Source organism: Vidua chalybeata, chromosome 21, assembly GCF_026979565.1.
Source record: "Vidua chalybeata isolate OUT-0048 chromosome 21, bVidCha1 merged haplotype, whole genome shotgun sequence".
In the NCBI taxonomy this organism is placed as follows: Eukaryota; Metazoa; Chordata; class Aves; order Passeriformes; family Viduidae; genus Vidua; species Vidua chalybeata.
Window position 1 is genome coordinate 10,496,727 of NC_071550.1, and position 13,131 is coordinate 10,509,857.

Below are 13,131 nucleotides of genomic sequence, written 5' to 3' on the forward strand. Positions count from 1 at the left end.
AGCACACTAAGAACTAGAAAATTTCCTCTGGAGGGTGGGGATAAACTCTTGGGGCACAGGAGAGTAAAACATGGATACAATTACAGACTTTACTGATCTTGCTTGCATTTTTTTGTAAGATCCCATCAGACTGGCAGCCAAAATGTTTCACCCAGTTACATACACAGAAATGGGGGCACAAACACAAAGAGTTTGGGGGCATGTGGTGTCTGCAGCCTCAGGGTGAGACGGTCTTTGGTCCACGCTCCAGAGACTTTGGCTTTGTGTTTGCAGCCTGAGGCAGCAGAGAGAGCCCCAGAGGAGGTGGGCCCTTGCTCTTCATGGGGAGAAGCCAGACCTGAAGTTGGCAGTGAGACCCTTAGATCCAGAGGAGCTGAGCACAGCTTGAAAACCAAAGTGCTCTCCAGAGAGAACAGGGCAGCCACCTGCAGTGCAGGAAGAGGCAGGGAGGGAACAGAAGGATCAGTGTCTGTTCCACCTCATTTTGGAAAGCAAATTAAAGGCCAAAGGCTGAGCTTCCATTCCTCCTGGTGTGCAGCTTCAGGTCCTGAGGAGACATTCCTCACGGTGTGCTGATGGCATCAACATCCCTGGTGCACAGAAAGACATGTGGCACATTTCAGCCACATTTTGGGAAATGATAGGTCGTGAGTCCAAAGACAGTTTCAAGGTCCCTGAGGGTGCTGTGCGAGCTCACTGAAAGCTGCCTAAAAGCCACAGAAGGTGTGGTGGGTTGTTGTCCCCTTAGTTAAAAGAGCCCTACGTAAATGCTGAGCATTTAAGTAGTTTTTGCTTCTTTGTGCTTTAAGCATTACTTTGTGCTTTTTAACCTCTCCCTGTCTCTTGCCTCACAGCTGACAATGAGAACAACATTGCCTCCAGCCAGCAGCCCAGGTCACCTCTCCCCGTGGTTGAAGAAAAGTGGAAACCACAGCTCCAAAGAAATAACGCCAACAACAGTATGTAGCAGCTTCTCACTTTGTCCCTGTCCAACAGGTGCCTCGGGGGTGCAGCAGTGATGGACACTGCACAAGGCCCTTGTCCTCACCAAACTGTATTTGATTTCACCTTAATTCAAGTCCTACCTGGCAGAGCAGAGTACCCCTTCCCACTACAGGAGTGCAACAAAGATCCCTGAGGTGGTTGAAAAGGTTTGTGAGGAAGATGCATTTAGTAACTCCTGGAAGAATGTAACTTCTGATCCAAGGTCAGACTTCCTGGCCTGGAGTTAAAAAACTAATCCAGTCATCATAGTGTGACATAGGCACAGGTGCCCAGAGCAGCTGTGCTGCCCCTGGATCCCTAAAAGTGTCCAGGGCCAGGTTGGACAAGGCTTGGAGCAGCCTGGGATAGTGGAAGGTGTCCCTGCCCATGGCAGGGGGTGGCACTGGATGGGTTTTAATGTCCTTTCCAACCCAAACCAGTCTGGGAATCTGTGATTTGATGTCCATCTTTCCATCTGGGCTGAGTAGTGACTATCCCCACACCAGGGACAGGATGCAGATCTGCTCCCTGCTGTTCTGAGCAAGAGCAGGGCGTCTTTCTGGAGGTTCCTCAGTCCAGAAACCTTGGGGAAACAAATCTAAGGTTGGAGTTGTCTCTTTCATCATCTGGGCATGTTCCACCTCTCTGGGGGTCTCTGAGAATGGTTTTGTGTCTGGTGCTGCGGTGATGCTGATCCTGCCCTTTCTGTGCCCGCTGTGTTTCCCTGCAGCGCCGGCGGGCAGCTCGCTGGGGAACAGCGCGATCCCGGAGAAGGAGCGGCAGAACATCGCCGAGAGGCTGCTGCGGGTGATGTGCACTGACCTGGGCGCGCTCAGCGTGCTCAGCGGCAAGGAGTTCATCAAGCTGGCGCAGACGCTGGTGGACAGCGGGGCTCGCTACGGTGCCTTCTCTGTCACCGAGATCCTGGGCAACTTCAACACCCTGGCTTTGAAGCACCTGCCTCGGATGTACAACCAGGTGAAGGTGAAAGTCACCTGCGCCCTGGGCAGCAACGCCTGCCTCGGCATCGGGGTCACCTGCCACTCGCAGAGCGTCGGCCCCGACTCCTGCTACATCCTCACCGCCTACCAGGTGGAAGGTAACCACATCAAGAGCTACGTCCTGGGCATTAAGGGCGTAGACATTCGAGACAATGGTGATTTTATCCACCACTGGGTGCAGAATGTGCTGTCGGAGTTTGTGATGTCGGAGATCAGGACGGTGTACGTGACAGACTGCAAGGTCAACTCCTCGGCGTTCTCCAAGGCGGGCATGTGCCTGCGCTGCTCGGCCTGTGCCTTGAACTCGGTGGTGCAGAGCGTGCTCAACAAGAGAACACTACAGGCTCGCAACATGCACGAGGTGATCGAGCTCCTGAATGTCTGTGAAGACCTGGCGGGGTCCACGGGCCTCTCAAAGGAGACCTTTGGCTCCCTGGAAGAGACCTCTCCGCCGCCCTGCTGGAACTCAGTCACCGACTCCCTGCTGCTCGTCCACGAGCGCTACGAGCAGATCTGCGAGTTCTACAGCAGGGCCAAGAAGATGAACCTCATCCAAAACCTGAACAAACACCTGCTCAGCAACCTGGCAGCCATCCTGGCGCCGGTGAAACAGGCCGTGATCGAGCTGAGCAACGAGAGCCGGCCCACGCTGCAGCTGGTGCTGCCCACCTACGTCAAACTGGAGAAACTGTTCACTTCCAAAGCCAATGATGCTGGCGTGGTCAGCAAACTCTGTCACCTCTTCTTGGAGGCGCTGAAGGAGAACTTCAAAGTTCACTCGGCACACAAGGTAGCCATGATCTTGGACCCTCAGCAGAAGCTGCGGCCCGTCCCGCCCTACCAGCATGAAGAGATCATTGGCAAGGTCTGTGAGCTGATCAATGAGGTGAAAGAGTCCTGGGCAGAAGAAGCAGAATTTGAACCTTCAACCAAGAAGCCTCGTGCAGCAGGGGAGGCCACAGCAGCTCAGGACGAAGATTGGTTTGGGAAAAGTGAAGTCTATGATTATTTGCAAGAACCTCTCTTCCAGGCCACCCCTGACCTGTTTCAGTACTGGTCGTGTGTTACCCAAAAGCATACAAAACTAGCCAAGCTGGCCTTTTGGCTCTTAGCAGTGCCTGCTGTGGGTGCCAGGAGCGAATGTGTAAATATGTGTGAGCAGGCGCTCTTGATCAAAAGGAGGCGGCTACTCAGTCCAGAAGACATGAACAAACTCATGTTTTTGAAGTCCAACATGCTTTAAGACTTTCTTTTAATTAAAACAAAACTTTAAAACACTGTTCCAAACAAAGAAAAAGAAATTTAAGTTCTAAACACTGTGGACCTCATTATGAATGCCCCTGGAAACCAAGTGCTTTTTTATATATATATAAAAATATAAATATATATAAAATTAAGTTTGAAAGGAAAGCTGAGCACGGGAGAGAGACAGCCCTCTGCCAGGAATGTGCTCCTTTCCATAGATAGTGTGTGGACTTGACAGACTTTTTAATGTTTTCAAGTGGGCAGACGAATGGGAGGCTGATGTTCTAAAGTCTTCAGGCAGCTGAGATCTAAAGTGACTTGAAGTTTCTTTTGTTTCTCCTCCACCCCACCTTTCCTCTTGTCCCCTGGGCCATCTTGCCATGGATAATCAGACTCCATTGACCAGACCAGTTCTGCACTGGACTTTGCTCCTTTGAATAACTGTACACCTTGAGGGCACTTGGCTGCAGCCTTCTTGGCATGGTGCATGAATCAGGGCAGCTGTGTTCCATCAACACCGGTATCTTTAGAAATCAGGAAGGGAGGCTTTAAGGTTTTTAATTCTTAATTTTGTTTTTAACCTTTCCATATCCTTTTTTTGTTCAAAAGAAACGTTACTCCTCTGTCTCTACTCCCAGTTTTGAGTTTAACGTGGCAGCAAGTGATTATAAGTTTGATTTCAAGCTAAGAAAAATGGCTCATGGCAGAAACTGTCAGTAATTGTTACGTTTCTTGGCTTTATATTTTTTACAGCAGAACTTGTTTTCTGAACTCCCTCTGTTAATTATCTTTTCTGTGAATTTTGTACATCAGGTGTTCTCAAACTTGTTCTAGAGTAGCCCATTTGCAATTAAATAATATTCTTTTGGGAACCACAGCAGTTGTTTGTGTGGCAAAGCCTAGAAACCAGGAAAAGCAAATGGTGACAGCACAAGTGGCTGTGGGCCACCAGTGAGCTTGTCAGGTCTGCCAGAGAACCATTGCACCTAAAGATTTTTGTTAAAAAGTGTCTCAGTGACACACAAACCACCCTTCCCAAGGCCAAGGACAAACCAAGGTGTATGATTTTTCAGGGGAACAAAGCTCACCAGTTTTGTCAAACTGGGGTTTGAAGAAAGCTTAGAGAAGTGCATGGGCTCAAAGATCCTTCTGAATGTAAGTGCTCCTGATTGAGTGCAAAGAATATCTTCCCCTTTTTGTTTGGAATGGTTTCCTCTAGTGGCACGAATGTCTTTTTGATACCTACAGTGCATTACACTACTTGTTCTGTTGCTGACCTGTTCTGGCCAGGAAGGCCACAAGCCCCGAAATGTTCACACGTAACTGGCTCACCCCAAATGCAATTAGAGATCCCCATAACCCCAAAGCATCTCGGTCACTTTGCTGTCCCCAAGGCCAGAGCTCCTGCAGGCACAGCTCCTGGGCTGCTGGACAGGCTCTGTCAGGTTTGGTGCCTCTTGGACAATTCCCAGCCTCTGGTGCCAAACTGTGCGTTTTTCACCGCTGGGACTTGTCTCCTGGAGGAAAACTGAAGCAAAATCTTCTTTCTTCAGCAATCTCCTGCTTCCAGGAGCTCTGGAGCTGCAGTCCCAGTGGCATGGGAGGGTTGGGAGGAGGGACTGGCCCTGCTGAGAGCAGGCTGGAGCCCTTCAGCAGCACAGGGAGTTTGCTGCTGGCTGGCAATGCAGGGGGAAACTGGAGACCCTCTCTGCAGTGCTGCTGTTGACCAGATGTTAAACCAGGATCCCACCTGCCCAGCTCTGGCTGTAAGAGAAGTTGCAAGGTCCAAGACATGAGAAATAGCAAACCCAATCTCTCAGGCTTTGTGTGCAGATGCCTTGAACCTCACAGGCACTCCCTGACACTGCCACAGGACTCAGGGGCACAGTTTGCACGCTGGACCCTTCCCCATGCCAGGCTCACGAGGATAAACCTTGGCACCAGCTGTCTTGCCCTTTCCAGCCCTTTCAGCCTTCCATTGCCTTGAGGCTGGTGTTTGGGTTGACTTCTCAGCACTGTTACTGCCATCAGACCAAAACCATTGTCTCCTAATCTGCTATGTTTTTTGCCTAAGGCACACGGCCTGCCACATGAACAGGAGCTGCCAAGGCAGAGGATCTTGGACTCCTGATTTCCCTGTCAGTGGCTGATGGAGGGGTTGCTGGTAGGGCCAGCTTTCCTTCTTGCTGGTTTTGTTTTCTCCTGTACAAGTCCTGCATGCCCAGCCACCAGTGGCAGCACAGCAGTTTGCAGAGCAGGAGAAACCTGTGGCAGACAAAAATAAACCCTGAGTGAGTGAGATGTGTGCTGGGCCCACTGGTACCTGACAGCAGGAAAGCTTGGCTGGTGCATGTCTCCAAACAGGATTAGCTGTGGGCACAGAGGGTACCACACAGCTCAGCTGATGGCACAGGGATCAGGATTGGCAGCTCCTCCTAATGACACATTACACTTTTTTGTGTGGCTCACCTGAGACCCTGAGAGCTCTTTGATGCTCAGGGAAACATGCAAAGCCCTTGCATTCCTTTGGAAAGACAGCTCCAGCCCCCAGTCCTCCTTTGCTAAGGGACATGTAGATGATTTCTGTGGAATTTGTGAACTCTGGCTTGTGCTGTCGCTGCGAGGCATCGAGGATGGGAAGTGAGCAGGACAGAGTTAGCATAGCTGTAAATCCCTGGAACTGAGAGTTGGGCAAACTGCAGGGATTTGTGCCCAGCAGTGGTGCAGACTGAGGGCATGCATGCAAGGAAGGCCACAGCCACCCCTACCTCCCATCCCACCTCCCCTTTCCCTTCTCACACTGTGGGTTTGGCACCAGAGCTGGGGTTTTCTTGTGGTGCTGACCAAAGAGAGGGATGGACTGGCCCTCTCCCCCATCCCAAAAACTGCCCCTGTGAGGCAACTTCGGTTGTAGTTGCACTAATGATGGGTGTGAAGCAGTGATGTCGGGCAGATGAGGTTCTCCCAAAGACTTAAAAACAGCATCTGGAAAAGCAAGAGCAAACCTAAAGGCCTAAAACAGAGCGTTCTCAGAGGTGGTGAGGAGAGTCTCTTCTCCAGAGACTCACTGAAGGAAGGTGCAGCTTTTCCTGACTCTTGCATACGGTTGCAGGGCGCCCAGCTCAGGGGAGCTGTTTGTGCTGGGCTTGCTTCAGGTTCTCCCTGGGTCACTCAGGCCTCAGTAAAAGCAGAGAAGCACATCTGTAGCACGTGCATTTACCTTAAATACCAAGCTTTTGCTCCTCTTCCTTCTTCCAGGCTTGAATTCACATTCTAGGGAGCAAAAATACTTTACCAAGGTCTGAAATTTGGAAGCTCTTATTTGCCAGGTTGCTCCAACCCGAGCTGCTCTGTGGTGCCCCAGAGGTGCGGAGAGGCCGGGGTGTAGTAGGGAGCACTGCTGGTCCTGGCGTGGGAGACTGCTCAGGAGAGGCTCTGAGTTTGGCCAGGGCTGTTGTGAGGTTCTGCTCCCTTTGGGTTGGGAGGAGAAGTCCTCAGAACTGGAATCATCCTCAGGTGGGTCATGTTGGGAATTGCCTTCTGCTTGTTGGTTTCCTTTAATCTCCCTTGTGAAATGTGTTGGGGTGCAGGAATGGTGTGTGGCCTCCAGGCATCTACCCGTTCCTGCTGCTGACTGTGCCTGACCTTGCAGACTCTTCCTGGCTTCACAGTTTGCTTTGGGAGCATTCTGACCTTCAGGTGGGGAACAAGTACCACCAGGTGAACTCCAGGAGGGAAGGGCCTGTCTGAACATCCTTGCTGGTGAAGGGAGTGGGATAGAGGCAGAGCTCTTCAGGCGGTTGCTTCTGTGTGGATGCAGCAGCCAGAAGGTCAGGAAGGAGTTGTCTCCTGTGCCTCACAGTAGGCAGTGGTTGTGTTTGGCTTGCAGGATGGACTTGGTGTCTTGCACCCAGGTCGAATTGAGATGGAACTGAACTTCCCTTTCTGTCCAAGCTCTCTGTCTGTGCTAAGGAAACTGCTGTGGGTGGGTTTGAACTGTGCAATCTGCAAAACTTTCTGTGAAAGCTGACTCTGGGCTCAGGTTTTGTCTAACTCAGTTGTTCCTTCATTGCTGGTTAAGCCAGTTTAACTTTGAGCTGAACTGGTTTAAGTATCCACACAAACCACCTGCACTGGTTTATCTGTGCTTGCTGGGCAGAGATGATGTCCAGCAGCAGCTCAGGGAGTCATGACCCTTAGTGATCTTTACAAATGAATTTGCAGCAGATGCTCTCAGAACTTGCAAATGACTGAAAATAGAGGGGAGACACTTCTGGAAATGACTTGAGCTCTAAATGGTGGCATTGGAGTGTTCAGTGATGTGGCTCAGGTGGGTTGGGTGGCTTTTCTCCAACTGTCTGCAATAACCCAGAAGGTTTAGCATGGGAAGGAGTTAGCAAAAATGCTTGTGCTGGTGGCTGAGTCTGCTCAGAGGGGCCAGTTCCACTCTGGCCGTGGTGAGCACAGGACAGGGGACTGGAACCTCCTGCTGTCCCACAGTGCCCTGGGCATTTCTAGGCAGCACCGTGTTACTGATGAATCAAAAGGCATTAAAAGAGCAGCCAGGAAGGTGCTCCGAGGCTGGGAGTGCTGCTTTGTGCTGAGGAGAGGCTTGGATCTCTGATTGCACCTCTTGGCTGAGGGAGAGGCAAGAGCTCCTGTGAGGCATTCACACAGGAAGGGACAAGCTGTTCCCTATGGAGTAATGGGAGAAAAATAAAAAAATATACTAAAGGCAGATTCTGGGAAATCTCTTCAGGGAGGAGAGCTTTGTTCCTCTGGGAGGAGTCTGTGCAAGGAATGTGTTTTGAGCCCTGTTGTTGAAGACAAGGCTGCAGAGTGGAGCTCACTCCATGAAACACATGGCTGGACCTTGCCAAGAGAAAAGGAACTGGGTGTAGGGGTGGGAAGTGCCGGGTTCCTGCCCAGACCCCTCCAGGAGGGTTCACAGAGCCTTTTCCTCCCCATCCTCCCACTCACCAGCACCAAGCCCTTGCCAGCTCTCAGTGCATCCACCAGCCAGGTTCCATCAGGGAGGGAGGCGGCAGAGGGGAAGCTGCCAGTCGAGAAGAAAATGTCCTGTCAGATCATACGCGGGGGAGGGTGTTCAATGGCTGGCTGCTTCTGCTGAGTTTTTCTGTGCTACACCATGATCTCGGATCCGTGGGATCCCCTGGGAATGCCCAGAACCGCCGGCTGAGCCCCGTGCCCCGTGTCAGACCTGGCGCCATCACTGTAGCAATAAGAACTCCCTGTGTGTGGGACCTGTCCCCTCACAGCTCTGTTACCTCCCTGGGGCTTCTGGAAGTGTCCCTGAGCAAACCCTGAGGCCCAGCTGAGCTCCGTGGGACAGGCCTGGGACAGTCTGCTTACGCTAGGCCAGAAATGGTGAACCAATGAGAGTGGGTTGCCCTGAAATTTAATTTTGTCTATTGAATGTTTGTGGGATTTCTGTTTAATTTCAGGTTTAGTTTGGCTGCTTAGCTGAGGTTTTTTTCCTGTTAAGAGTCCTTTGTTTGTAACTCAACAGGAGAGTTTTGCTGACACAGGCAATGGTGTACCCAGAGACCCTGAGAGGTTCCTCATCCATAGGCAGCTGTGCTGGAATTCTTGGCTTCTGAAACAAGGAATTTCTGTAGCAGGATTTTCTGTAGCATCCCTGACAGTGGGACCCAGATGAGCAGCTCAGGCTTAATGATGGGAATATTGTAGGCTGGAGTTGATGAGCACAGACACATCCAACCCTTTCTTTTTACAACCAAAGTTCCTTAAAAAGGCACTTCCAGCCTCACTGGCCTCGAATCCTTGTTCTCACCTCCCGGGGGTTCTCATGGCAGTCTCTGCAGTGTCTGTGGATAGGCTGGGATTGTTTTTCAAGTGGGCTGGGGGGTAGGAGAAGGGGTAACTTCCCCTTGCTGTGTAGAAAGACCTTCCCCCTCAAGGAAGGAGATGTGTTCTGGAAGGAGCAACAGTTTTAGGAGCTGTTTTTCATGGTCCCTTGAAGCTTACTGGTACGTAAATACTCCTTTTTTTGAATTCTTTGAAGGAAAGCTGGTAGTGGATGACCTGCACAGTGGTGGCAGGTGACAGCCCAGGCTGTCAGTGGGGGGAACACTCTGCCCAGGCCGTGAGGATTGTGGTCCACACTGTAGCCACACAGTGTCATGGTGACAACCAAATATCAGGAGATCCTTGTTTGCAGCCAGTCTGAAAAGAGAAGCTGTTCCTCGCTCGTACGTTCCATTTCCCAAACCTCCTCCTGGGAGCTGAATTCTTGTTTCATCAAGCAAAGGATTTAATGTTCTCCTGCCCCTCCTAGCCCTCCCTGCCCTCAGTAACTCGTGTGCATTTCCTTCCTTTCTGTAGATGCAGATGTTCTAGGCAATACCACAGAGCACCCGCACTGCGAGTGCGACCATGTCATCTTAAAAAATACAAAAAAAAAATATACAAAAAATATACAAAAAATATCTTTTTTAGGCCAGAGTTTTCTACAGGTATTAATGAATATTTTTCTTAATCCTTATAAGTTTTATGTGTTTAATATTTCTTAATACCGGTAGCATTAATTTATACTTTTGTAGCAACACAATATTTTTATAAACCGCCACCGCTGGCTTTGTCTTCATAACGGGAAACGTGCGGGCAGCTGGCCCCGCGCTGTACCATGTACTGTATTTAAAAGGTTATCTAATGTCACACTTGCTGTGTTAATAAACAAAACAAAACCTGTTTGAAGTCTCATGTATTGTTGGTGTGGATCAAATGACTCACTAGAGAGCAATATTGCACGGGGTTGAGTTGCTGATTTTCATTGTGATATGCGAACACTTGAGGCCAACTCAAGTTCTGAGGGTTTTTTTTCCTTTTAGGATTTTGTTTTATTTTTGTTTTGTTTTGGGTTTTTTTTTTTCAGCTAAATAAATTCAGTGCTGTTTGAAACTTAGACTGACGTCAAATGAAAAGGATTATTAAAGAAAAAAAAAATCAAGGTGTTTAAATGTTGCTGTTTTTACAAGTCTGTTGCTGTCTGAATGGAAATATTCCACAAGAGAGGAGGAATAGTTCCACTTAGCTTCCAAAGGGGCCGAGCGCTCCAGGCCAGAGCTCGGTTATTTGGAAATACCTTAGAGACGTGTTTCTGCAACATTCTTTTCAGAATTGATGCCAAGGCAGAAGACAAACTGTAACTGTAAGAAAGCATCCGTTGCTTGAGGATTTTCATGTCAGTGTTGTATTTATGGTTTTACAATAAAACAACCTTTAGGGAAAAAAAAATGTGTCTGGGTTTTTCTATATTTTCTGTATTTCAAGCTTGTGACTGGGACATCCCCAGTGCTGATTTGCTGTTGTGAGGAGGGAAAATACCCATGGAAGTGACCTGGATCCCAGCAGGGGTGTCTGATGGATCCCACAGAATCATGGAATGGTTTGGGTTGGAAGGAGCACTGAGTCCCTTCCATGGCCACGGGCAGGGACACCTCCCACTGTCCCAGGCTGCTCCCAGCCCTGTCCAGCCTGGCCTTGGGCACTGCCAGGGATCCAGGGGCAGCCACAGCTGCTCTGGGCACCCTGTGCCAGTGCCTGCCCACCCTCCCAGGGACAATCCCTTCCCAAATTCCCATCCAGCCCTGCCCTCTGGCAGTTCACAGCCATATGAACTCGGCAGCAGGACAGCTCCACATGCCATATCCCTGGGGCACTCAGAGCCCCCCAGAGCATTTCCCAGAGCATCCTGTGTCCCACACTCAGTTGCCAGGGCTATGAACTGCTCCTGTCTCTCTGGAGAGATGTCTTTGTGCAGCAGAAAGGCCCTGAGCCCCTCGGTGTGGGGCTGTCCCTTGGCTTGGGGTTCCCCCCACCAGGAGGTTCAGCCCAGCTCAGGCTGTTTGTGCTGGGCAGCCTCAATGGCAGCGCCAGGATCTGCTCAGAGACTCCACCTGTGCTAGCAGATCCAGCTGGGATTGGTTTCTCCCAGGGGAACAGGGGCTTTGGGGGCCAGGTGGGCACTGGGCTCCTGCCAGGACAAGCCCTTGGCAGCTGCCCAAAGGTGAGAGCCCAAAGGGGCACTGAGAGCTGGGCTCGGAGTCCTGACTGCGCTAGGGACTGGGGGCACAGGGATGTGCTGGTGAGGGGGCACTGACAGCTGGCACTGGGACTTGCTGATGCTCTCTGGAGCTCCAGGACCTACCTCCAAACGAACCAGAGACCACCAGGAATTGTCCCAAGGGAAACAAGAACAGAGACCAGTGTGCTAAGGATGAGGCCAGGCTTCACACTGGAAAATCACCTTGTCTATCACCCTCCATGCATCCCTTTCTTTGACCTGCTTTGATGTCCTTTGGGGTTTTCTAACCTTGCACCCACCCCTCACTCACCAAAAAAACAAGCAAAACCAGCTTTGCTAGAGAATTAGCAAATTTGTAGTGAATTTGTGACTAGGGAGAAAGCAGACGCTAAAGACATGGAATGACAATGGTTCTGGCCATTGGATAAACTCTTGGCTAGTGGTAAAGTGTGAAGATAAACCAAAATAATAAACATAGCTATCAGTATCTAGTGGTGAAAATGGCTGAGACTTTTCTAGAGACTTGCTGTAGAGGAGGTTTCAGTAAACAGATCAGATGCCCTCAGGTGCTACTAGATAAGAGTTGGGATTTGTTTGAAGATCTAAATGTGTAAAGTGGATAATTTAAAACCAACAGGCCCAGAAGATGGGATCCCTGGCATGCCAGCACTCAACTGGAGCCATTTAAAAGGATAAATAAGATTGCTAATGGGAGTGGAAGAGGCTTAAGCTAATCCTGCTGTGTTTCCCGATTCTGATTTCTGCACTAACAGGACAAAATTCCTGTAGCTTTAGCAATAAAGGAACTGGTAGCTCTGAATTCAGGCTCCGCTCGAGGCACCCAGAGTTTTCTCTCATCTCGGGGGGGCAGATGTTTGTTCATGCTGAGATCCTGTGTGGGACCAGAGCGGGAAGCAGGGAGCAGCAGCCCAGGTGTGTGGCAAGGCCCCTGTGTGTTTGTGGCTCTGGGGTGACCCTGTGCCCCTTGAATTTGGGGGAGCAGTGCCCTGTGACCCACCCACACCAGGGATCAGCTCTGCCCTGGAGCTGCCCCCTGCTGTTTCTCCATCACCCATCTCTGCCAAGGAATGTGCTGGGAGCTGAGGGGGTCCCGCTGCTCCCGGCATGGGCAGGGCAGGCCCGGGGCCAGGCTCAGCCAGGAGTCAGATCCCTGGGCAAGCTCATGGAGATGGGGCAGGGCTGAGGTCCTGAGGGAATCAGTCTGCAGCACAGGGTCCAGATTTGGAGAGGGGATCCAGGGTCAGACACAGCCCAGCAGCTGCTGGGCAGCTCCATGGGGATGGAGCAGGGGAGATCCAGCTGGGCACTCAGGCTGTGGGCAGAGCCCAGGGCAGCCAGGGCAACAGCATCACTCAGGACAGGGCTGAGGGCCAGAGCTGAGCTGAAATGGGGCTGCAGGAGTGGGGGAGTGGCCCAGGTGAGGCTGGTCAGGGCCATTAACACCTGACAGAGCTCTCAGGTCCCTGAGAGGCTCAGCTGTTGAGTTGGGCAATGCTCCTGCTGCAAGCTCCTGCTCCCCTATCAGGTTCCTCTCTGGAGATTCCCCATTGCTCCTGAGGAAGGAGAGCATGGGCCAGTTTCAGGATCCCTTCTCCTGGCAAGAATACCCCACAAAACAGTGAAGAACAATTAGGGAATGAGATTAGTTTTAAAATACATTTAATAGTGAAATATTGACAGAACAGACCAGTGTGAAGTAGTTTGCACTGAAAAACAGACGGGAAATAAAAATTACTAAACCATCAATCCCTCAGATTCTCGCAGCTTCTCTGCACGCTCCCAGAACTGCATCTCCTGTGCTTTTGTGTCTTC

General features: G+C 50.8%; 1 protein-coding gene across 5 annotated transcripts in view; it reads left to right on the forward strand.

Moving 5' to 3' along the window:
• The window catches only part of ZNF618 (zinc finger protein 618), a 150,483-nt gene extending 140,509 nt beyond the window's left edge, over positions 1–9,974 (forward strand). For all 5 annotated transcript variants that reach the window (XM_053961986.1, XM_053961987.1, XM_053961989.1 and 2 more), the window contains 2 exons: positions 855–959; positions 1,715–9,974. In XM_053961986.1, the coding sequence (XP_053817961.1) occupies positions 855–959; positions 1,715–3,228 (1,619 nt within the window). In that variant the 3' untranslated portion in view covers positions 3,229–9,974. The remainder of the gene's footprint in view (positions 1–854; positions 960–1,714) is intronic.
• The last annotated feature ends 3,157 nt before the right edge of the window (positions 9,975–13,131 follow it).